The following is a 23,326-nucleotide window of genomic DNA, read 5'->3' on the forward strand; positions in this document are numbered from 1 at the left end:
AATTCTCGTATGTCGAATTTTGTGTATCAGACATTACCATAATGTGTTATTATTGTTATTATATACTTTGATATCCTGTACTGTAGATTGTAAAATTACTTAACATCAACATTGCATCTAACATTCCTTTAAAAAAAAAAAAAAAAAAAAAAATCCTGCCTGTCCTAAATAATTAATTCGGATATGTATACAGTTGCAACGAATATGTAAACTCTTCTGATCTCTACTGTATCAAGATTAAGCCAAAATTTATTTCTTTTAAATCCCCTTTATTATTGAAATACATGTTTCTAAAAGGCTTAGAGGGGGAACAAGCATTCTGTGTATTATCAGACACTCAGTCTAAAACACTGATGGATCCAATATCTTTATCTCAGAAGATTTAGGAGAAGTCTGGTTGGCCTGCTTCCTTAAAATCCACTCAAGCACACCTTCTTGATGGTAAGTCCTGCCACGTCACTTAGGTGGCAACGAACACATACAGTGGTTCTCTTCAAGACACCTGATCAGTGTGAAGAGGAAAAGACCAAACCCTCCAGCACATGACATCACAACGAAACAAATGGCCCTCAGTCCCCAGCGGCTTTCACTCTCCCTCTTATGGCAGCGAGAATCTCCGGGCTCGACCAGGCTGCCATGCATGGAAACTGAACTTGGCCTGTTACAACGTAAGATTGCTCATCGGTGAAGACAGGATACTAGAGCTGGAAAAGGAATTAGAAAATGTGAATTGGAATAGCATCGGTTTGGCTGAAACAAGAACAAATGAATCACTTATAAGTTTATCAAGTGGAAATTTCCTGTACACCAATGGAAACAGTGAAAGGAGTGAAGGTGGAGTCGGCTTTCTGGTCCATAAAGATATAAAAAACAACATTTTGGAATTCAAAAGTACATCACCAAGGGTGTCAAGACTACTACTACTCAGGATTTCTAAGAGGTACAAGCTAAAGGTTATAATCATTTCAATTAAATTGTACTTTTTAACTAAATACATATAACGACCTAGATTACAAACGTTACATAATTAATTAATACATAACTTGATACTGAAGTTATATATAAACAGAACTTGTAGATAATACTCGATACTGAAAAAATATATATAGTGTTATAACTGTGTTGGGATACAAGTTTAGGGTTATAATTTTGTACTGAAATTGAAATTTTATTGAAATTAAATCGAAATCATGACTCAGACCAGAGCAGCAAAGCAAAAGGCTCAAGCTAATGGGAGTGCTGTGGCTCAGGGGAAAACTGATGGGGGGATGGCAGTTTCCCTCTGAATTACATCCTTTTAAAATGCATTACTTGCATGATGTTTGTGGAGCAATCGGGTATGGGACATGATATTGCCATGGGGGATGTCTTTGTGTGTGTGTGTGTGTGTGTAAGGAGTGTAAGGAAATCAGGCGAAAACTCAGCATTGTTATGGGCCTATATGAGAGCTTGAAGGACAGGGTGGATGCCCTCGAAGGATCTAAATTGAGGGGGCCCATCAAGCTCTCAGCTGCTCACATCAACGCCAGAGCTTGCACTTGGTCATCATGCAACACAGCGGCAACCCCCAAGGCAGAATGCGCTGGTCCCACAGGAACTAGTAGTTGTTGGTGACTGTATTGTCAGGGATATGGGGAACATGCTTTGTAAAAAAGGAAAGGATGTGTACAGAAAGGATAGACAGGATAGGAAGGGAGGAGGGGTTATGCTATTAGTTAAGAAACACATAAAATCCAAGGAAGTGAAGCCAGTCGACATCGCTGGACAGTGCAGTGTCGAGTCAGTTTGGTGTGACATAAGCATTAGGAGATCAGAATTGAGAGTAGGAGTGTGCTATAGGCCTAATGACTCTGATGAGTATAATAAGAAACTGTACAGGGAAATAGAGTGGGCCAGTAAATCAGAGAGTCCTATAATGGGGGATTTTAATTTCCCAGATATTGACTGGAATTTGTGGTTTGGTCACTCACACACTAGCAAGGCTTTTGTGGATTTATTGGATGATTGTTTTCTACATCAGCATGTTCGGGAGGAAACTAGAGGGAGTAATACTCTTGATCTGATTATCAGTAGTGATTCTTCATGCATTAAGAATCTGCAGATAAAGGAACCACTAGGTGGCAGTGATCACAGTGTGCTGAAGTGGGATTTACTCAAAGAGGTAACTACCATCAGGGGTAAAGGGAAGGGTTTTTGCTTTCGTAAAGGTGACTACGATGGTCTGAGACAGTATTTAAATTCTATACAGTGGGACCAACTGATGATGTTACCAACAGCAAATTCAAAATGGGAGCATTCAAAGAACTTATTTTGGAAGCTACTAGGCTTTACATACCAACTAAAAAATATTGTTCAAGGTTTAGGCCTAAATAGATGTCAGATGAACTAATGAGACATATGGAAGAGAAGAAAAATGCATGGGATACATATAAATTAAACGGTCACATGGAAGCCTGTGATAGATATAAGCTGGTCTGTAACCAAGTCACAAAGGAGATTAGGCAGGCAAAGGCAGATTATGAGAAATCCTTGCCAAAGGATGCAAAGAAAAACAGAAAAGAGTTCTTTACCTATGTAAACTCTAGAAGGAAAGGGATAAATCAGATTGGTCCACTGGATATTGATGGTTCAACAGTTGAGGATCCTGCTCAGGTTGCTAACAAACTAAACAAGTATTTTGCATCTACATTCAGACATGAGTTATTCAGGAAGGGGAATGCCAGAGGTGAAGTAAACTCTGGCAGTGAGCTAGATGATTTTGTAATAACTGAGAGGAAAGTGGAGGAGAAATTGTTGAGGATAAACATAAAAAAGGCACCTGGGGGTGGATGGGATCTATACAGTTAAATTAAATGAGGCAGCAAAGGAAGTAAGCAAACCCTTAGCCATAATTATGAGAGCTTCCTTGGACTCAGGGGAGGTACCCATAGACTGGAAATGTGCAAATGTGACCCCAATTCACAAAGGAGGATCAAAGGCTGACACGAGTAATTATAGACCTGTGAGCTTAACTTCTGTTCCAGGAAAATTAATGGAGGCACTGGTTAAAGAAGCAGTGCAGGATCATCTAGACAAGACTTCAGTTATAGCTCGGACACAGCATGGTTTTGTTAAGGGGAAGTCTTGCCTGACCAATTTGATTGGATACTATGATGCAGTCACAAAAGAGCTGGATGCAGGGAATAACTTTGGTATTATATACTTGGATCTTAGAAAGGCTTTTGATACTGTTGAACATGGAAGACTGCTCCATAAATTGGAGCAGTGTGGCATTGGAGGCAAATTGCTGCTGTGGATAAAGGGGTGGTTGAGGTGGAGAAAACAGAGAGTGGTAATCAATGGACACTGCTCATCGTGGACTAATGTTATTAGTGGAGTCCCTCAGGGTTCAGTGTTGGGTCCAATATTGTTTTCTGTATTTATAAATAATATTGATGATGGTATATCAAGCTTAATGTCCAAGTTTGCAGACGATACAAATGTTGGCAGGGTTGTTAAGGACACTACTGACACTATGCTGCTGCAACAGGATCTGGAAAGGTTGTGCTGAGAGGTGGCAAATGAAGTTTAACATTGACAAATGTAAAGTACTACATATGGGAAACAGCAACCCAGAGCAAAGTATCAACTCTGTTGTACTACACTGACAGTGGTGGAGAATGAAATGGACCTGGGGTAATTGTGCAGGCAGATATGAAGTTCTCTGAGCAGTGCAGACGGCCTGCAAGAGTAGCTCATGGTGTCTTGTCAATGATATACAGGAATTTTTCTAGCAGGGATAAGGAGGTGATTATTCCCTTGTATAAGGCAATGGTCAGGCCACACCTTGAGTACTGTATACAGGTCTGGATGCCTCATTTCAAGAACGATGTAGAGCTGCTGGAACGAGTTCAGAGAAGGACAACATGATTAGTGAATGGAACAAAGGGTTGCTCTTACGAAGAAAGGCTTAATTTTGCAAATTACAGTGTCTGGAGACTAGGCACCGGCAAGGTGATCTGATAGAGGTGTATAAAGCCTTGATTGGTTTGAGCATGCTGAATGCCGATGGGATTCTTCCTCTTGCTCAGAATAATCACCTGAGAGGGCATAAATTCAGATTGGGTAAAGACAGATATAGGATAGATGTGTGGAAATTTGCCTTTAGCCAGCGGGTAGTTGGTTGGTGGAACAGACTTCCATCCTTTGTTGTGGAAGTTGATAGCATAACTAAATTTAAGGTTCAGCTGGACAGGTATTTCGAACGAACCAAAGGGTGAAATGGGATTTTTTTTTTTTTTTTTGGCTCATGCTGCATAAGCTTGCTTTCTTGCATCATATGCCTCTGCTAATGATTTATGCACCAACATCGAGCCATGATGATGAAGAGATTGCAGAAATGTACACCGAAATTGAGTCTTGTAGATGAACAGAAAACCCAGTACACTATCATTATGGGAGACTTCAATGCTAAGGTTGGAAAGAGACAAAACAGTGCAGAAAGGGGAACTATAGGAAATTTTGGAATTGGTGAAAGAAATGAAAGAGGTGAAAAACTTGTGGAATTTGCAGAATCTCAGTATTGTCAGTAATGAACACTTTTTTCAAGAAAAGGGTGAACAGAAAGTGGACATGGAAGAGCCCAAATGGATTAACAAGTAATGAAATTGACTTCATCTTCACTAACAGAAGATATATCATGAATGATGTTACAGTCCTGAACAAGGTGAATGTTGGAAGTGATCACAGAACGGTAAGATGCAAACTTGATATAGATATAAGAAAGGAAAAAAGGAAAAAACTGACTCGAGTAAATAATATGAAATTCATTCAGATAACAGAAGAGGAGAAAAAACAGTGTACTGCAACTTAAGAACAAGTTTGAGCTTCTGCAGACTGCTCAGGACCAAGATATCGATGAGGAATATTACAAATTTCTGAAAGTGATAAAGCCTGAGAAACCTATAGGTAAAAAGAAATCCAAAGATGAAAAAATTCGTCAAGAAACACTTGTCATACAAGGAGAAAATTGAGTATATTGAGTATACTCAGAGAAGACATAAGAAGATTTAACACAAGAAAAGTAGAACAAGCATTAAGGGAAAACAAAGGACTCAAATCAGCAGCCATGAGCAGTAATACAGAAAGACATATGATGCTGAAACTGAAGAATAGTGATGGTGTACTTATAAATAGCAGAGAAAGCATAATTGAAATAGCAGAAGACTACTATAGAGAATTATACAAGGAGTGAGAGAATGATGCCAGCAGTGGGGAAGATGGATCGCAAATTAGTAACACATACGACATACCCGATATTCTTCCTAATAGAACATGCATTGAAGTAAATGAAGAATCAGAAAGCTCCGGGGGAAGATGAAGTTACTGTAGAGTTTTCCCAGTTTCATGACACAGAAACTGGCAAGACTCTTCACAAAATGCATTAGAAAAGGTGTGAGTCACACCTAAGGAGTGGAATAATGCAGCCCTAGTTTTGCTGCATAAGAAAGGAGTTAAATCAGAAATTGGAAATTATAGACCAATTAGCTTGTTCCCACAATTCCCACATCTACAAACTGTTCACAAGGGTCATTACTAACAAATTAGAAAGAATACTTGATGAGAATCAACCGAAAGAGCAAGCTGGCTTTAGGACAGGATTCTCAACTATGGATCGCCATCACGTAATGTCAAAGCTAATGGAGAAAGCAAATGAATATAAAACACCATTATGCCTGGCATTTGTGGATTATGAAAAGGCAATTGACTCCATAAAGCAATGTTTCGGGCACTGGAAAGACAAGGCATAGATACCCCATATATTATGATTTTAAAGAAAGTATATGAGAATGCTACCTCCTTTATTAGACTACACAAAGTCAGTAGCAAATTTAAAATTGGGAAAGGAGTTCAAGAAGGAGACACTATCTCCAAAGTTGCTTACTGCTGCCCTTGAGGAAGCTTTCAGAAGATTAGACTGGGTGCAAAAAGGAGTAAATGGGAATGGAGAATACCTAAACCATCTACCCTTGAGATTAGATTGGGTGCAGAAAAGAGTAAATGGGAATGGAGAATACCTAAACCATTTACGATTTGCAGATGACATTGTGGTCATAAGCCATGATCCCAAAGAATTAGAGGAAAATCTTAATGTTATGCAGAGTTAGAAAGGATTTTGGAGTAAAGATGAATATGGCTAAAATACAAGTAATGATGAACAAGTATGCCATAAAGGGATATAATGATTTTTTTTTTTTTTTTTTGTTAGTTGTTGGTGCATTGGCTTCTGTGGCTATAATGCATGATATAATGATTGAAGGAGCAGTAAATGAAAAGGTGGTGGCATATACTTATCTGGGACAAGTCATCAGCTGTAATAATGATAAATGGCTGCAAGTCAAGAGAAGAATAAATTTTGGATGGATAGCATTCAGGAAATATAGTCACATACTGAGGACCAATATCCCAATTTGTCTGAAATGTAAAATAATGAACCAATGCATACTACCCACCATGACTTGTATAAGTGAAACTTGGGCACTCACCAAAAGAATGGAAGAGAAGCTGAGAACTACACAGCGAAGAATGGAACGAATTATATTGGGAATCAGACTGTTAGATAAGAAGAGAAACACATGGATTAGGCAGCAAACTCAAGTAAAGGACATTCTTATCAAAACTAAAGAACTAAAATGGCCGTGGGCAGGACACATAGCTCAAAGACATGATGATAGATCTACTAAGAGAATAACAGAATGGGACCCAAGAGGAGCTAGAAAAAAACCTGGAAGACAACAACGGAGATGGACAGATGAAATTCATGAGTTTTTGGGTAGTAAATGGATGGTTATTGCACAAAACAGAAAGAACTGGAAAGTTGCTGGAGAGGCCTTCATTCTGAAGTGGATTAAAAATGGCTGATGATGATGATTCTAATTTGGAAGCACACACTGTGCTTCCAAAAATGAAAAATTTGATCTTCCAAAATAAAAACACTTGAAAATAAATTTTATTTGGTATCAAGAAGTACAGGCAACCCCTGTATAACATGGTACTTCTACAGCACTGTTTTTGTCTAACATGATTGGTAAATTGCAGCAATCCTCGCACAACACGTTACTTATATAATGCGGTTTCGCTCTAACATGGTTTGAGAATTGTGGGAAATCTTGCATCACATGGTATTTTTGAGCCTTTGTGCTGGGGAAAACCTTATTAGGTTAGATGTGATTTTTAATGTTTCCATTCCTTTTTGTGAATCCTTGCTGTTGATTCACTAGTCCTTATTGCCTTCGTGTTATTTTTCTAAAACACATTTCTGGAGATCACTAACATAAAACAGTAAAAACAATTAGCAGTTTCTGGTTCATTGGTCTTTTCTGTTAGTGTAATCAATTATAAACGGTTAGTAAACTTGATCTTCTTGCATTTGCTATAATACCAATTTCAGAAACTCATTACTCCGTATCTCACTTGTCGTATCATGTTTGTTGAAACTTGTGTATGCCATGTTCTTTGTAATTAATTGCTTATTTTTACTGTTTTAAATTTTACAACCAAAAAAAAAAGTCAGCAAACAGAAATATCAATTAATACATACATATTACAGTACGTATTAATTAAGCTATGCATGTAAGCGTAAATTGGATTTAAAATTGGATTTAAATTACTCTTACGAGTAATTTAAATCCAATTTCTTCTGGGGCCCCAACAAGGCCCCTACCTAATCGATCAGATGAGAGTGAGAGCAATTCTGCAAAAAGAGCCAGAATGGAGAATGAGGAAAAGCGGTGTCATTGATGGTGGTGTGAGGATAAAACACCACCATCAATGACACCGCTTTTCCTCATTCTCCATTCCACTGGAGAGCAGTCAATTGGAAAGATGTCACCCTTCTTTATCCAGAAAGGATTAGAAGGGTTGGCAGATTCACCAAAATCCGTTAAACGACCGTGTTCTGGCGACCTTTTGGTTGAAGCTTCCAGCACAAAACAAGCTAAAAAATTCTTGAACTCTACATCCATAGGGGGAATACCTATCATCGTAACCCCCCACAAAACTTTGAACTCTTCACATGGTGTCATTTCAGAGTGGGACCTTCTTCATGTTTCTGAAGAAGAGATCTGCTCTGAATTGAAAGAACAAGGAGTGACGGCTGTCAAAAGAATATCAATGAGAAAGGATGGGAATCTCATCCCTACCCGAGTTCTCATCCTAACATTTAACACCCCACGGCCTCCAAGTTCCATCAAGGCAGGCTATCTAAACTGCCCAGTGAGGATTTATATCCCAAACCCACTGCGGTGTTTTAGATGCCAAAAATACGGCCACTCACAAACATCTTGTCGTGGTAACCCTGCCTGTGCTCGATGTGGTGTTAAACACCATGAGATCAAGGAATGTTCAGCTCCAAAACCGACCTGTGTCAACTGCCAAGGAGAGCACCCCGCCTACTCTAGAGCATGCCAGCTGTGGAAGGATGAAAAAGAAATCCAAAAACTGAAAACAGCGCTGAATATTTCCTGCCCAGAGGCCAGAAAACATATCCAACTAATAAATAGTGGGAAACCTTCATATGCCCAGAAGGTTTCTGCTAAATGCACTATCGGTACACAAACTGAGATGACTATACCACCAAGAGAGTCATTCACCCCCGATTGCATGCTATTTATTGAGTTCACAAAAGCCCACCAAAAAAACACAATCAGCTGCCACTCCTATATCCGTACCTCCTAGTGCTCCACTACTACCAAAACCAAGTGGTAAAGAAAAGCCAAAAGCTTCAGAAGAGTCCTCCGTGACACCAGAAACAATGGATGTAGAGAACAAGGAGGTACCGGATGAATCAGTCTTGGAACTCTTTGCGGAGGAAGAAATGGACACCGGACAGCGTCCATTCTTCCCCAAAAAAGATAAATCCAAGACTGACAAAATAAAGCCCTCAGCACCTCGGAAGCTGCCTGACAGACCCACCAAGCCAAAATAATGGCTAAATTCCTACAATGGAATTGTCGTGGATTCCGGCAAAATACTGATGACATCAAGGCCTTCCTGCAAAAGCACAAGCCAGTTTGCTTTTGCTTGCAGGAGACTTATCTAAAAGCAAATAATGATCCCACCATGCATAACATCACAATTTTTCGAAAGAATAGAATTTCGGATGGTGCTGCTCATGGAGGAGTGGCTATCCTTGTGGGCAACCAGACCCCAGTTCAGCCCTTGCTAGTTACAACCAGCATAGAGCCTGTTGCAATTCGCCTTTCAGTGGGATTTTTATTAACTGTGTGCTCTATTTATTTGCCACCTGGGACTGACATCTCCCAGGAAGACCTTGATGATCTTGTAATGCAGTTGCTCCCCCTTTCTTACTTCTCGGGGATTTTAATGGACATAACACCCTGTGGGGTAGTGCTAACATCAATTGAAGGGGACGAGTCATAGAGCGTATGCTAAATGACAATGACCTTTCCCTTCTAAATACCGGAACAAATACCTTTTTTCCACATGCCTACCCGTACCTTTTCTGCCATTGATCTCTCTATATGCTCCCCTTCTCTACTCCCTTCACTTACTTGGGAAGTGGAGGAGAATCCATACAGAAGTGACCACTTCCCTGTGATAACCTCGTTACACAGTGGGAGACCATGTCTTCCCTTCAGGTTACCACGGTGGAAGATTGATCAGGCTGACTGGACTGCCTTTCAACATCAGGCAAATTTTGACCTCAGTACGGTCAGTCAGGAGCCGATCAATGATGCAGTAATGTACATCACAGAAATTATCATCCAAGCAGCTATGAATGCTGTTCCAAAAGCATCTACCCGGTTTCCACTATTTCCCAAACCTTGGTGGAATTCACAATGCACAGCAGCAAAAAAGGCTCAAAACAAAGCGTGGGATATTCTGCCGATATCCTACCACTGTTAATCTAATAGCCTTCAAGCGTGCACGAGCCAAAGCACGCTACATTCGCCATCAGAGTCAAAAGGAATCATGGATCCATTTTACATCATCTATTAACCAGGCTACCAATTCTAAGGTAGTCTGGGATAAAATCCGGAAAATGAAGGGAAAATATACATACCACCCTTCTTCAATCCTAGATTATAATGGATGCGCTATTGCAGATCCAACTGCAATAGCCAATTCTCTTGGGGAAACTTTCTCTAACATCTCTGCAACATTTTCGTATTCCCCAAAGTTCCTGGTTCTGAAACATAAAATTGAAAAACAGGCACTTAATTTTAAGTCCAAAGGCCTCTATCCCTACAACGGGGCATTCACTATAGAGGAACTGAAAAGAGCCCTCAATCTTTCCAATGCAAGTGCTGTTGGACCAGATGGCATCCATTATGAAATGATTAAGCATCTTTCACCAAAATCTATGGATTATCTGCTCCTTCTATATAACAGAATCTTTATTGAAGGGCAGTTTCCGGATTCCTGGCGCAAGGCAATCGTTCTTGCCTTTGTTAAGCCAGGAAAGGATCCAAAAGTCACTACTGATTACCGTCCTATTGCTCTGACCAGCTGTATGTGCAAAATTCTGGAGAGAATGGTTAATTTTTGTTTAATTTGGTATTTAGAATCAAATGACCTTCTCTCCAACATCCAGTGCGGCTTCCGAAGGAACCGGTCCACTTTGGACCATCTAATTAGACTGTAAACATCCATCCGGGATGCTTTCCTAAAATGCGAACACTTGGTGTCAGTGTTCTTTGACATGGAGAAAGCGTATGACACAACTTGGAGATTTGGCATCTTAAAAGATTTACATAGCCTAGGCCTTAGAGGACATCTCCCCTTTTTTATTCAAAACTTTTTAGCCAATCGATCTTTCCAAGTTCGTGTGGGATCCTCACTCTCTCGTTCCTTCAGCCAAGAGGAGGGAGTACCACAAGGATCGGTATTAAGTGTCACGCTTTTCGCCATCAAAATAAATTCCACCACAGATCAACTTCCTCCAACTGTAAACAGTGCCTCTATATTGATGACTTTAGCATATTTTGTCAGTCATGCAGCATGAGGGTTATTGAAAGACAACTGCAGAAAGCCATTGATCGCCTCAATTCCTGGGCACTTGCTAATGGCTTCAGGTTCTCGCTGGAGAAGACCGTTTGCGTACACTTTTTTCGTAAGCGTAATCTTCATCCTGAACCTGAATTAAAGCTCGGACAAAATGCTATTCCAGTAGCAGCGGACACAAAATTCTTGGGACTCATATTTGATAAAAAACTGACCTTTCTAGATCACATTCGTCAACTCCACACAAAGTGCACTCGAGGGCTTAATATTCTCCGCTCACTCTCCTCTACATCTTGGGGAGCAGATCGATGCACCCTTCTACGGCTTTACCATGCACTTGTGCGATCCAAATTAGATTGTGGGTCCCAGGTATATTCCTCAGCCAGAGACAGTGTCCTTCGATGGCTGGACCCTTTCCATCATCAGGCCCTCCGTATCTCTACTGGAGCATATCGCACATCTCCTGTCCAGAGTTTATATGTCGAAGCAAACGAACCACCGTTATCGCTTCGACGTAAGCAGTTGTCTTAAAAGTATGCTTTAAAACTGAAATCCCTGCCAGACCATCCTACGTGGCCATTCGTTTTTTAGCCACGATGGGAATATTTGTACAATACCCTTAAGACTGCCAATCGTCCTTTTGGTATTCGTCTCCAAGAGCTACTCAAAGAACTTAATATCAAGGTAGACAAGGTTGCCCAAACACCAAAGCAACCCCTTCCACCCCGGCATGTGACTTGTCCCTTAGAAATTGGGGAAAGTCGGACACTCCATCATCGGTCTACCTGCAGCTTTATTCAGCACACTGAGCTGAACATTCTGACTTTGCGCCAGTTTACACAGACGGTTCGAAGTCGGAATCATATGTGGGATCTGCTGCTGTCTTTACAGACAGCACTACATCGGAGCAGATTCCCTCTGAGTGCAGCATATTTACTGCAGAGCTGCATGCTATAGAGTTAGCCTTGGATCACATTAGTAAATGCCAATACCAACGGTTCATTTTATATTCCAACTCCCTTAGCTTGTTACAGGCTTTAATATCTGTGAGATATTATCCTCATCCAGTTCTGTCTAGTATTCAGCAGAAGATTCACTTCCTCCGTGAATGTGAATATGATATCCGCTTCTGCTGGATTCCTAGCCATGTTGGGATTAGGGGAAATGATTTGGCTGACACCGCAGCCAAATCAGCAATTCCCAATAATAATCGGTGCCTGTCAGTCCCCTATACAGACTACAGGCAAATAATACATCAAAAGATACTCCCAATGGCAGGATTCGTGGAATAGACAGACTGCGAATAAATTATATCTTATAAAGCTTGTAATTGAACCGTGGCAGTCTAGTCTGCGCAGGAAAAGTTGTTCTTGCCCGAACCCGCATAGCACATAGTCATTTGACTCATTCTTTTTTTTTTTTTTTTTGCTGAGGGCTGATGACCCTCCTATGTGTGAGTCCTGTGGCACAATTTTATCTATTAGACACATTTTAGTTGACTGTCCAGATTTTAGCAATATCCGTTTTACCGCTTTTAACCATCTGACTTAGCCTTATACACTCAGTCAGATTTTATCTGACAATGACAATGTGTCTGCTGTTTTTAGCTATTTTAAATCAATAAAGGTTTTTACTTGTATTTAAAATTTATTTGTTGATGTTATTTCTTTATTGATTTATCTTTTTTACATTTTATACCGTTGTTATTTTATATCTTGACTTGGTGACCTTAATAATTAGGTCAGTGAAATTAAAATTTTTAGATATCCCTAGTTTTGGCGCATTATAGCCTTAGTTGCTAATGCACCAATAAAACCTAACAAACAATCAGAGCAAAAATACTTTCAATCCAGCATGCATCACTGGAGTCCAACTAGAATCACGAGCACCACTTTGTTCTGCATTATTAGTCCTAGAGCACACCAGATTGATTAGTTTTTCATCAAAAATAAAGCAAAAAAATCTATGGGAGTCATTTCATCTGTATTGCCTTCAGGGCACAAACCTGGCTGTGCAGAAAATGGAAATCTTGGAGGTGGTGTGGGGAGGTCTTTAGTGCAGTCAATTTTGCACCACTCTCTAGCATCTAAAACACTGACATCACCATCTTCATCTGAATCAAAACCTGAAACCGATTCATCAGAAGTTTCCAATCCACTATACGAATCGTCACTAATCTCTTCTTCACTACTCATTATATAAATAAATTTAAAAAATCGAGTGAAACACACAAGCAATAATCGTGAACTAGCTACATTCTGACATACGGCCGCTGCAAGTGGATATCCGAGGTAAGTGTTGCTTACAGCCGACAGTTGAAGAAGGCACTGAAATATTTTTTGATATTGTTTTCTGATTGGTTAACGCTTATCAGTATTCAGCATTTATTTTATTTTGATTATTGGTGGCACATAGAACGCAAGTTGCTGTTCTGACATTGCTGTACAATATAAGTAAAATGAAAGCCAGTTGTCTGCTGCCAGGCATAATAAAATCTCTAGAAATCTCAGGATTTATCTGGCTAATGCAAAATTAGCCAGATAAATGCTTGAGAAAATAGGTTTCGGTCCTAAATTTGGAGTTATTATTGTTTGCTTTTATCCCGAGATATTTCGTGTAGTTCCAAATAACTTTTAAAACTAAAAATGATATATCTCAGGATAATCCATGGGGGGGTAAAGCAAGATGAGTTGAATGACAGTTTGAGATTTAAATTTATCAAAGGAGCAAGCAGAATTCCTTTGTTTTAGGTTACTAGGCTATAAGTAACTTCTAGCTGGTTATTTACACCTAGAAGTTACTTATAGCTGGAATTAAAATTACAGTATATTGAAAATGTCAGTGCTTTCAAAATATTTTGTCATGGAAGATGGTATGTGCTTCTGTAAAGATATTGGTGGTCTTCTGAATTAACTGGGGATTGTAATAAATATAAACCATTCATTACAGTCCGAATGAATGATTTATATTTATTAATGCTTCAAAATTAAATTTAAAAGCAGTTTTACTGCTTGATGGAAATACATTACCATCACTTCCTCTCTGTGCTGTTGTCTTGAAAGGAACATGTGAAAGTATGTCTAAGGGCCTGAGTGCAATAAAGTGCTTACTTTTTTTGGAATGTCTGTGGTGATTTTAAAATGACTGGATTACTCACTGGTCTACATATAGGTTTCACAAAATATTGTTTTCTATGTTTGTGGGACAGTTGTGCTACAGAAAAAAATTTATATTGTGCAGTAGTGGAAAAAGAGGTAGGAATTTTTACCAGGGAGAAGTAATATATGTTCTACTGATTAAACCAAAAAAAAAGTTCTTCTTCCATCTTTGCATATAAAGCTTGGATTAATGAAGAGTTTTGTTAAAGTTCTGGATTAGAAAAAAAAGGGAGGGGATTCTGCTAGCTAAGGGAAGTGTATCCCAATTTACCAAATACAAAACTGAAAAAAGGAATTTTCAATTTTTTGGGCCTCAAAGAAACTCAAAGATGATGTAGTTGAAACAAAACTCCATGATACTGAAGCTTGGTGCTGGTTCATTTAAAGCAGTTGTTCTTGAAAGAAAGAAAGAAGATAATTATGAATTTCTAGTGTCAACTTTACTGTGGTGTTCTAAAGATATGTGATGCTGATTGCCTTTGAAAATTCAATTTCTTTGTTCCTGTCTCTTTTTTTTTTTTTTTTTTTTTCCCTCTCTCTCTCCTTACATTTTTATAATTGAAAAGTGGTACCAAGGTTGCTAGGCTACTGCTGTGATAGGAGATTACTGATTTCTTAAGAGGGAAAGCAAAATAGACTATAAGAAAAACTGTGTGGTACACATTTCTAAGTAAATAGAATGCATTTGAGTACATTTTCTGTTTGATTAAGGTATTATAAAATGAATGACCTGTTTAATAATATGCTTACTCGTTTAAGGTACCATAGCATATTTATTGTACATAAAGAATTTAATTTTAGTAATAATATCTTTCAATTAAGATGTGATAAGCGAGATAATTTTGGTACTTTTGGAATCAACAGAATCCATTTCCTTGTTGACCAGTGTAATTTCCCAGTTTTTACTTTTTCTTTTCCCATCTCTTCTATAACACAAAGTTAGTGATTTTCTTATGAGGCTGTGCTGCAAGACCTTGTATTATAGCATCAAAAGATGCAAGGAATGTTTGATCTTAATCAAACATTCCTCACATTTCAAGGATATAACTCATATAACTTGAAAATGGGTGTGTAGATTTGTTTTTAAATGAGTCAGTTTAAATGAATTAATGAAATGAAATAAATTTTTAAACGAATGTGTAAAAATCTGTGGGGTGCAGAATGGTTTTGTCCAGATTCCGAGATAAAAGTTTAGGAACCCCTGCCATACATTGTAATCTCCTATTCAGAAGCATGTAAAAGACAAGAGAAATATTCAAGTTAACGCATACCCCAGCATAAAGATTAATATTTTTATGAGTTAAAAGTTATTACGTGTGATGATCCTCCTTTGGAATCTTAGTGTACTTTGTAAAAATATGTAAATAAAATAAATTAACCAGTAAAAATATGGCTATGAAAACAATTATTATAATAAAATAAAAATATATTTTGATCACCGGTGAGTTACAGGTTTTTTACCACTATTACTGTTATCACTTTTATTTTATATTGGCATGGCCACTGAAGGGTTAAGTGATCCATCCTTGTATTTATAAAACATCCCTTATAAATTATGCAGCATTTCTATATTAATAACAATAAAAGCAGCCCTTGATAAATAGTTCTGTAACATTGCTGGTTTTTAAAACAAAAACAGATGTTCATAATTGCAAGGATATGTATACCTTGCAGCTATAGAATTTCTCCATAAAAATGTTGAAAATAGACATTGCTATTAGAGACATTTGCTGTTTATAGGACCTCTACGCACAGTTATATGTGGAGGAGTTGGTGGTACAGCACTTTGGGTCTCAATATTTCCAGCAGATGTCATTAAATCCCGAATACAGGTGGCAGGATCCAAAGAACCAATGTTATCAGTTGCAAAACAGATTTTTCAACAGGAAGGTGAGTTATCTTTTAAGGTGTGTTAATCTATGCAAAAGTGAATACTTCTTTGAGCTTTGCAAATACTATTTATGGGTAGTGACTTAAATTACTAGGGGAGTATTGTATTAGTAGTGAAAATGATTCAAGGAAGCAAGCTCTCATTATCAGTAGGGGAAGGGGAAAAAAAAAACCCCACTTATCTGTCCATTCCCTATAATAATTTGTCTAATTCTGCCTTAAATTTATTTAAGCTAACTACCCTATAATAATTTGTCTAATTCTGCCTTAAATTTATTTAAGCTAACTACTCGCCTCTACAATATTAGCAATCGATTATTCTCTGGCTGAAAGAAAATTTTTGTGCTCGTCTTACACCTATCTTTTCACAATTTAAATTTATGTACTCTTCTGTGTGTCATTCAAGCAAGAGTTAGGATGCCATCCAGATTTAATTTACTTAAGCCATTTAAGGCTTTAAACACTTCAATCAGGTCAACTAGCAGGTGAATAGTAACAGTTATCCTTTTATGTCCTTGACTAATCTTGTTGCTCTTCTGTGCACCTGTTCCAACAGATCCACATTTTCCTAAAATTAAGCTTCCAGCAGTAGTCAAGATGTGTCTTAACCATTGCCTTATACAATTGGACTTTAATGGTTTGATGAATAAATTTGAAATAATCACATAGAAGAATGAAATCTGACAATCTCAAACTAATAATAAACTCTTCCAGTTTAAACAGGATCTGAAAATTTGGCGCTCCAATGTCCGTATTGCAAGACGAGAAGTAGTAGTCCTTTCAAGGGCAAGAATAGGTCATACTCATCTAACCCACCTTTATTTACTCACAGGAGACGATCTACTGCAGTGTCCGCATTGTTATATAAACTGACTGTTAAACACATTCTCATTGACTGCCCCTACTATAGACAAGACAGAACATCAACCCTGCTATCACTGGTAAATCTTGATAAACCAATAACTTTAGAGAATCTCATTGGTGACAAGGCAAATATTTCCAAATTTTTTAAGTACCTCAAGCAAACTGGACTTCTTAATCATTTCTGATTTTACAAAAATTTCTCATATCCTTATATTATAAATGAATAGGTGCATTATTGCCACAGCAGTATGCACCATCAAACCCCCATAACAACAACAGAAGAATGAACTTCCTGTTTGTTATAAAACAAAAAATTTGGAAATTTTAGGACTTTTAAAAAAACTAAGAATGTTAATTTATTTTTTTAAGGAACTTATCACTAGGATTGATGAAATGTATGATACATTTTTTCAGACAACACTGCAAGCACAGTTGTATAGAGTTAACCATCAATTTTGTGGACGATGGATTTAATTCTGTACAGTGGGACCAACTGGTGATGTTACCAACAGCAAATTCAAAATGGGAAGCATTCAAAGAACTTATCTTGGAAGCCACTAGGCTTTACATACCAACAAAGAAATATTGTTCAAGGTTTAGGCCTAAATGGATGTCAGATGAACTAATGAGACATATGGCAGAGAAGAAAATTGCATGGGATACATATAAATTAATGGGTGACATGGAAGCCTATGATAGATATAAGCTGGTCTGTAACCAAGTCACAGAGGAGATTAGGCAGGCAAAGGCAGATTATGAGAAATCCTTGGCAAAGGATGAAAAGAAAAACAGAAAAGAGTTCTTTACCTGTGTAAACTCTAGAAGGAAAGGGATGAATCAGATTGGTCCACTGGATATTGATGGTTCAACAGTTGAGGATCCTGCTCAGATGGCTAACAAACTTGCGTCTACATTCACACACATGAGGAGTTATTCAGGAAGGGGAATGCCAGAAGTGAAGTAAATATACTGAGAGGAAAGTGGAGGAGAAATTGTTGAAGATAAACATAAAAAAGGCACCTGGGGTGGATAGAATCTATCCAGTTATATTAAAGGAGGAAGCAAAATGAAATAAGCAAACCCTTAACCATAATTGAGAGCTTCTTTGGACTCAGGGGAGGTACCCATAGACTGGAAATGTGCAAATGTGACCCCAATTCACAAAGGAGGATCAAAGGCTGACAAAAGTAATTATAGACCTATGAGTTTAACTTCTGTTCCAGGAAAATTAATGGAGGCACTGGTTAAAGAAGCACTGCAGGATCATCTAGACAAGACTTCAGTTATAGCTCTGACACAGCATGGTTTTGTTAAGGGAAAGTCTTGCCTGACCAATTTGATTGGATACTATGATGCAGTCACAAAAGAACTGGATGCAGGGAATAACTTTGATATTATATATTTGGATCTTAGAAAGGCTTTTGATACTGTTGCACATGGACTGCTGCACAAATTGGAGCAGTGTGGCATTGGAGGCAAATTGCTGCTATGGATAAAGGGATGGTTGATGGAGAGAAGACAGAGTGGTAATCAATGGACACAGCTCATTGTGGACTAACGTTATTAGTGGAGTGCCTCAGGGTTCAGTGTTGGGTCTATTGTTGTTTTCTGTATTTATAAATGATATTGATGATGGTATATCAAGCTTAATGTCCAAGTTTGCAGACGATACAAAAGGTTGGCAGGGTTGTTAAGGACACTACTGATGCTATGCTGCTGCAACAGGTTCTGGAAAGGTTGAGCAGATGGGCTGAGAGGTGGCAAATGAAGTTTAACATTGACAAATGTAAAGTACTACATATGGGAAACAGTAACCCCAGAGCAACGTGTCAACTCTATGGTACAACACTGATGTTGGTAGAGAATGAGAAGGAACTAGGGGGTAATTGTGCAGGCAGATATGAAGTTTTCTGACAGTGCAGACGGGCTGTAAGGGTAGCTGATGGTGATATATATACAGAAATTTTTCTAGCAGGGATAAGGAGGTGATTATTCCCTTGTATAAGGCAATGGTTAGGCCACACCTTCAGTACTGTATACAGGTCTGGAGGCCTCATTTCAAGAAGGATGTAGAGCTGCTGGAACGAGTACAGAGAAGGGCAACAAGATTAGTGAATGGAACAAAGGGTTGCTCTTACGAAGAAAGGCTTAAGTTTTGCAAATTACAGTGTCTGGAGACTAGGCACCTGCGAAGTGATCTGATAGAGGTGTATAAAGCCTTGAATGGTTTGAGTATGCTCAATGCAGATGGGATTCTTCCTCTTGCTCAGAATAATCACCTGAGAGGGCATAAATTCAAATTGAGGAAAGACAGATGTAGGACAGATGTGCGGAAATTTGCCTTTAGCCAGCGGGTAGTTGGTTGGTGGAACAGACTTCCATCCCTTGTTGTGGAAGTTGATAGCCCAAATAAATTTAAGGCTCAGCTGGACAGGTATTTCGAATGAACAGAGGGGTGAAATGGGAATGGTTTTTTTTTTTTTTTTTTTTGGGCTCATGCTGCATAAGCTTGCTTTCTAGCATCATTTGCCTCTACTAATGCTAATGGATGAAAAAATGACTGACATCTGAGCATATTCTTAGTTGTGATAAAGGGAAAACGTGGACCTCATGAGTCAATGCAGCAACCAACGAACATTTGTCTGGTTATGAATATGCCCACTGTTTTATCTTTAAGTGCTCATCTGTGTCCTGTTTATTTATTATAACCTCGTAGTGTATTATCATGGCTCCATCTGTTGAAATATGACACTGAAGATTCCACAGTATCTTACTGTGGCTTTCTTCTCCTATTCTAAAGTTTTTCCAGGCACTACTATACTGTCATAGTAAATTGTATTCTATGTATCAATCAGTAAAGTCAAGGTGGAATCAATGAGACAGACAGAAAATCTTGAAGGCATAATTTTTGTTGTTTTACTTTATTTCAGTGTTTCTAATATGTACATTTCCAGAGTAACTGTTTAAATTTCCAATTATGTTGACACAAATTGTTTCAAAAAAAATGTTTAAGTTTAATAGACATTGAGCAGTAAAGGACACTTACTTCCCCCACTTAAATCATGGGTTTACTCTACTGGATTAAAAACAAAGTTTAAGCTATTATTCTGCTTACCACTGCAACAAGAAATATTGTTTTAAACTTAGTTTCTGTGTACAGTGCTATATTTGTAATTCTTTCAATAAGTTTAAAAACTTTATTCATGAATAGAACTAGATATATGTCAATGCTGTGATTTCTGCACTGATTTCTGTGAAGTTTTTCACATTTTTGTGAATTTGCCTGTCATGATTGAAAGGTCCCCCCCTCCCGTAATGAAAACTCCGAACACAAAAGATATAAGACCCATCTTTCTTAATGGTGTGCATGGGTTGAAGGCTGAGAAGATGAAAGATACTTGTTGACATTAGACTTGAATTTCTGTAGATTGTAATTTTTTGGAAAATACATAAGGAAGGACAGTTGTTTCAAAAAAAAAAAAAAAAAAAACAGAATGGATAAATGTTGAAGAAAAAGAGCATGTTCCTCTTTTGAATAGTCTGGAAGCTTGAAAAAGGTTTTGGGGACACTTGGGAATAATATTTCATGGTAGGGTGGATTTGAGATTTGTACAAAGTGAGTAGTTTTTTAAGAAGAAAAGTAATGCTGAGACAAACTTTTTTTTACGTGGTGAAGCTTTTGCAATGTACTTATGACAGGAAAGATTAGAAGGCATATCTCTATTAGGGATAATGTGTGATCTTGTCTACAATCTCAGGGTCATTGAAGATAAGAAGAGTAGACTTTTATTTCTCACAAAAAAAAAAAAAAGACAGTGCTGAGTTTTAGAGGGATTGAAGTTAACTGTTTTTTCCACCACACAGGAGAATTACCTGGTGATCACATTTAAAGAATTGATGAGGATATTTGAGAAGTTGAGGCTGTTTGTGCAGAGCAGAATTTCTCAAACTGTAATGTGGAATGCAGTTATTATCAGCAAAACTGTGGATAGAATTTCCAGTCAGTAGGAGAAGGCCATTAATATACAAGAAGGAAAAGAGTGGAAGAAAGCACTAAACTTTGGGGAACACCAGCATTAGTGGAAAAGTTAAAGATGGAGAGCAGTTTACCATCATCTGTAGTGAGCATTGAAAAAACTGAACGTCCAATTACAAAAAAAAAAAAGTCAATAATCCACAGACACCTTTATGCCAAACATGATAAAAAAAGCCTTAGAAATGTCAAGAGCAAATGCTTGAATTTCACCATGCTCCATTGAATTTTGGCTTATATCACTCACCTTTGAAAAAGATGAGTGATGGAATCCATACTGGCAATCATTGATCAGATGGAAGGTTTTGAGATGGTTTAAGAGTTGGCTGTTGATGAACTTTCTATTAATTTTGAAAGAGTAGAGGTAAGTGCAGTGAGGTATTGAGTATGGTAGGTTTACTAAGATTGTCAATATAAGATTTAGAAAGAAAGTATGATGCCATCAAGTTGGTTTATCATTACCTGACATTACCTGAGGATGCAGTAGTTAACTCTATATCACGCTGCTTCCATGTCCCTTACAGCTATCAGGTTGTTACAGATGTGGGAGTATGGATGTGCAAAAGTTGAAGCCAGTAGCTGTGGCAAGAGTACATTGCTCAACTATCATGCAAAATCAAGTTTAGATTGATTGAAAAAAATCTTTACATTTTTTGTGAGCTTTTTTGGAGGTACTGTAAGCAGCAGCAGCAGCAGCAGCTGCTGCTGCTGCAGCAGATGAAGCGGAAGGACCACCAAGATGCCTAGTGGACCACTATACAAACTACTTGAGATATTCTGCATTCTTATCTTGAACAACCTTGGCATATTTAGTGGAAAACTTAATGATTTGGATAAAGGATTTTGTCCTCACATGAATAATCTCACTGACATGATCTGAGAAAACATTGGGATCAAATGATTTAAAATAGTAATCCAACCAAAGAAAAGTGAAATAGAAATTGTTCAGCTCATCCCATGTTGCATTCCCCTAATGCCCAGTGGCAACAATGGCTGTGAGAGATAGGCTCATCGGAGAAGGAGCCAACATATTGAGAGGTGAGATGTCTAGAGGACCACTAAGTTGAAGGGTGGTTGATGAGGAAAATATCAAGACTGTTGGGTGTGCATGGCTAGGATTCTCTGGTATTCTCATAGGTAAATGAACAAGCTGTGTTAGGTGTAATAATTACAAAAACAACAGCCAGCTGGAGTTACAGATGTTAATACCAAGGAAATTTACCGTACTGTTAGGTAAATTAGATTGGAAAAAAGAGTTTCAAACAAACGAAGTCAGAGTTTTGAGTGATAAGTAGAATTCTGAGAATTATTACATGATGGTGACAGAAAGGGGTAAAGAGATTTTAAGTCAGAGCAGATTTCAAATTAAGAAGTCTCTGACAAAGAATATTAGTAAATGGAGCCTGGCAGATGGAAATGGACATTGTCGAGATTAAAATTGGGATCATGCATATTTGTGAAATTAGCATTAGCTGAGGCATATGATGCAATAAAGCAAGCTTATACAGCATCAGCAAAAAAAAAAAAATAAAATAATAATCCTCTCCCATTTCACCCATTTGGTTACTCTAAATGTTTGTTTAGTTCAGCCTTAAATTTATTTAAGCTACCAACTTCCACAACAACAGATGGAAGTCTGTTTCAGCAATCAACTACCTGTTGGCTAAAGGCAAACTTCTGCACATCTTTTCTACAACTGTTTTTCCTCAATTTGAATCTATGCCCCCTCAGGTTCTTAGTCTGAGCAAGTGGAAGTATTGAGCCTGCTCAAACCATTCATAACACACCTCAATCAAATCACCTCTCACGTGCCTAGTCTCCAGATGCTGCAACTTGCAGAACTTAAGCCTTTCTTCATGAGCGCACCCCTTTGTTCCTCTCAGCAATCTTGTTGCCCTTCTCTGTACTCATTCTAGCAACTTTACATCCTTCCTAAAATGAGACCTCCAGACCTGTATACAGTACTCAAGGTGTGGCCTGACCATTGCATAATGAGCAATTGTGCAGAGAAAGAGTGGGCCAGTAAATCAGAATGTCTTATAATGGGGGATTTTAACTTTCCAGATATTGACTGGAACTTGTGGGTTGGTCACTCACACATTAGCAAGACTATGGATTTATTGGATGACTGTTTTCTACAACAGTATGTATGAGTGGCAACCAGAGGGAGTTTTGGTCTGATTATCAGCAGTGATTATTCATGAATTAAGAATTTACAGATAAAAGAACTACTGGATGACAGTGATAACAATATACTGATGTGGGAATTACAGATGTAACTACCACCAAGGTTAAAGGGAAGGATTTTTGCTTTTGTAAAGGTGACTACAGAGGTCTCAGACAGTTTTTAAATTCTGTACAGTGGAATCAACTGATG

General features: G+C 38.1%; 1 protein-coding gene across 1 annotated transcript in view; it reads left to right on the plus strand.

Moving 5' to 3' along the window:
- LOC150082040 (mitochondrial ornithine transporter 1) overlaps window positions 1-23,326 on the plus strand; it is a 72,005-nt gene that overhangs the window by 38,045 nt on the left and 10,634 nt on the right. Inside the window, exon 4 of the mRNA XM_090380408.1 lies at window positions 15,903-16,052. Within this exon, the coding sequence (XP_090236534.1) occupies window positions 15,903-16,052 (150 nt within the window). The remainder of the gene's footprint in view (window positions 1-15,902; window positions 16,053-23,326) is intronic.

The sequence above is a fragment of the Mastigoproctus giganteus genome, chromosome 8 (assembly GCF_048544385.1).
Source record: "Mastigoproctus giganteus isolate SK-2022 chromosome 8, ASM4854438v1, whole genome shotgun sequence".
In the NCBI taxonomy this organism is placed as follows: Eukaryota; Metazoa; Arthropoda; class Arachnida; order Uropygi; family Thelyphonidae; genus Mastigoproctus; species Mastigoproctus giganteus.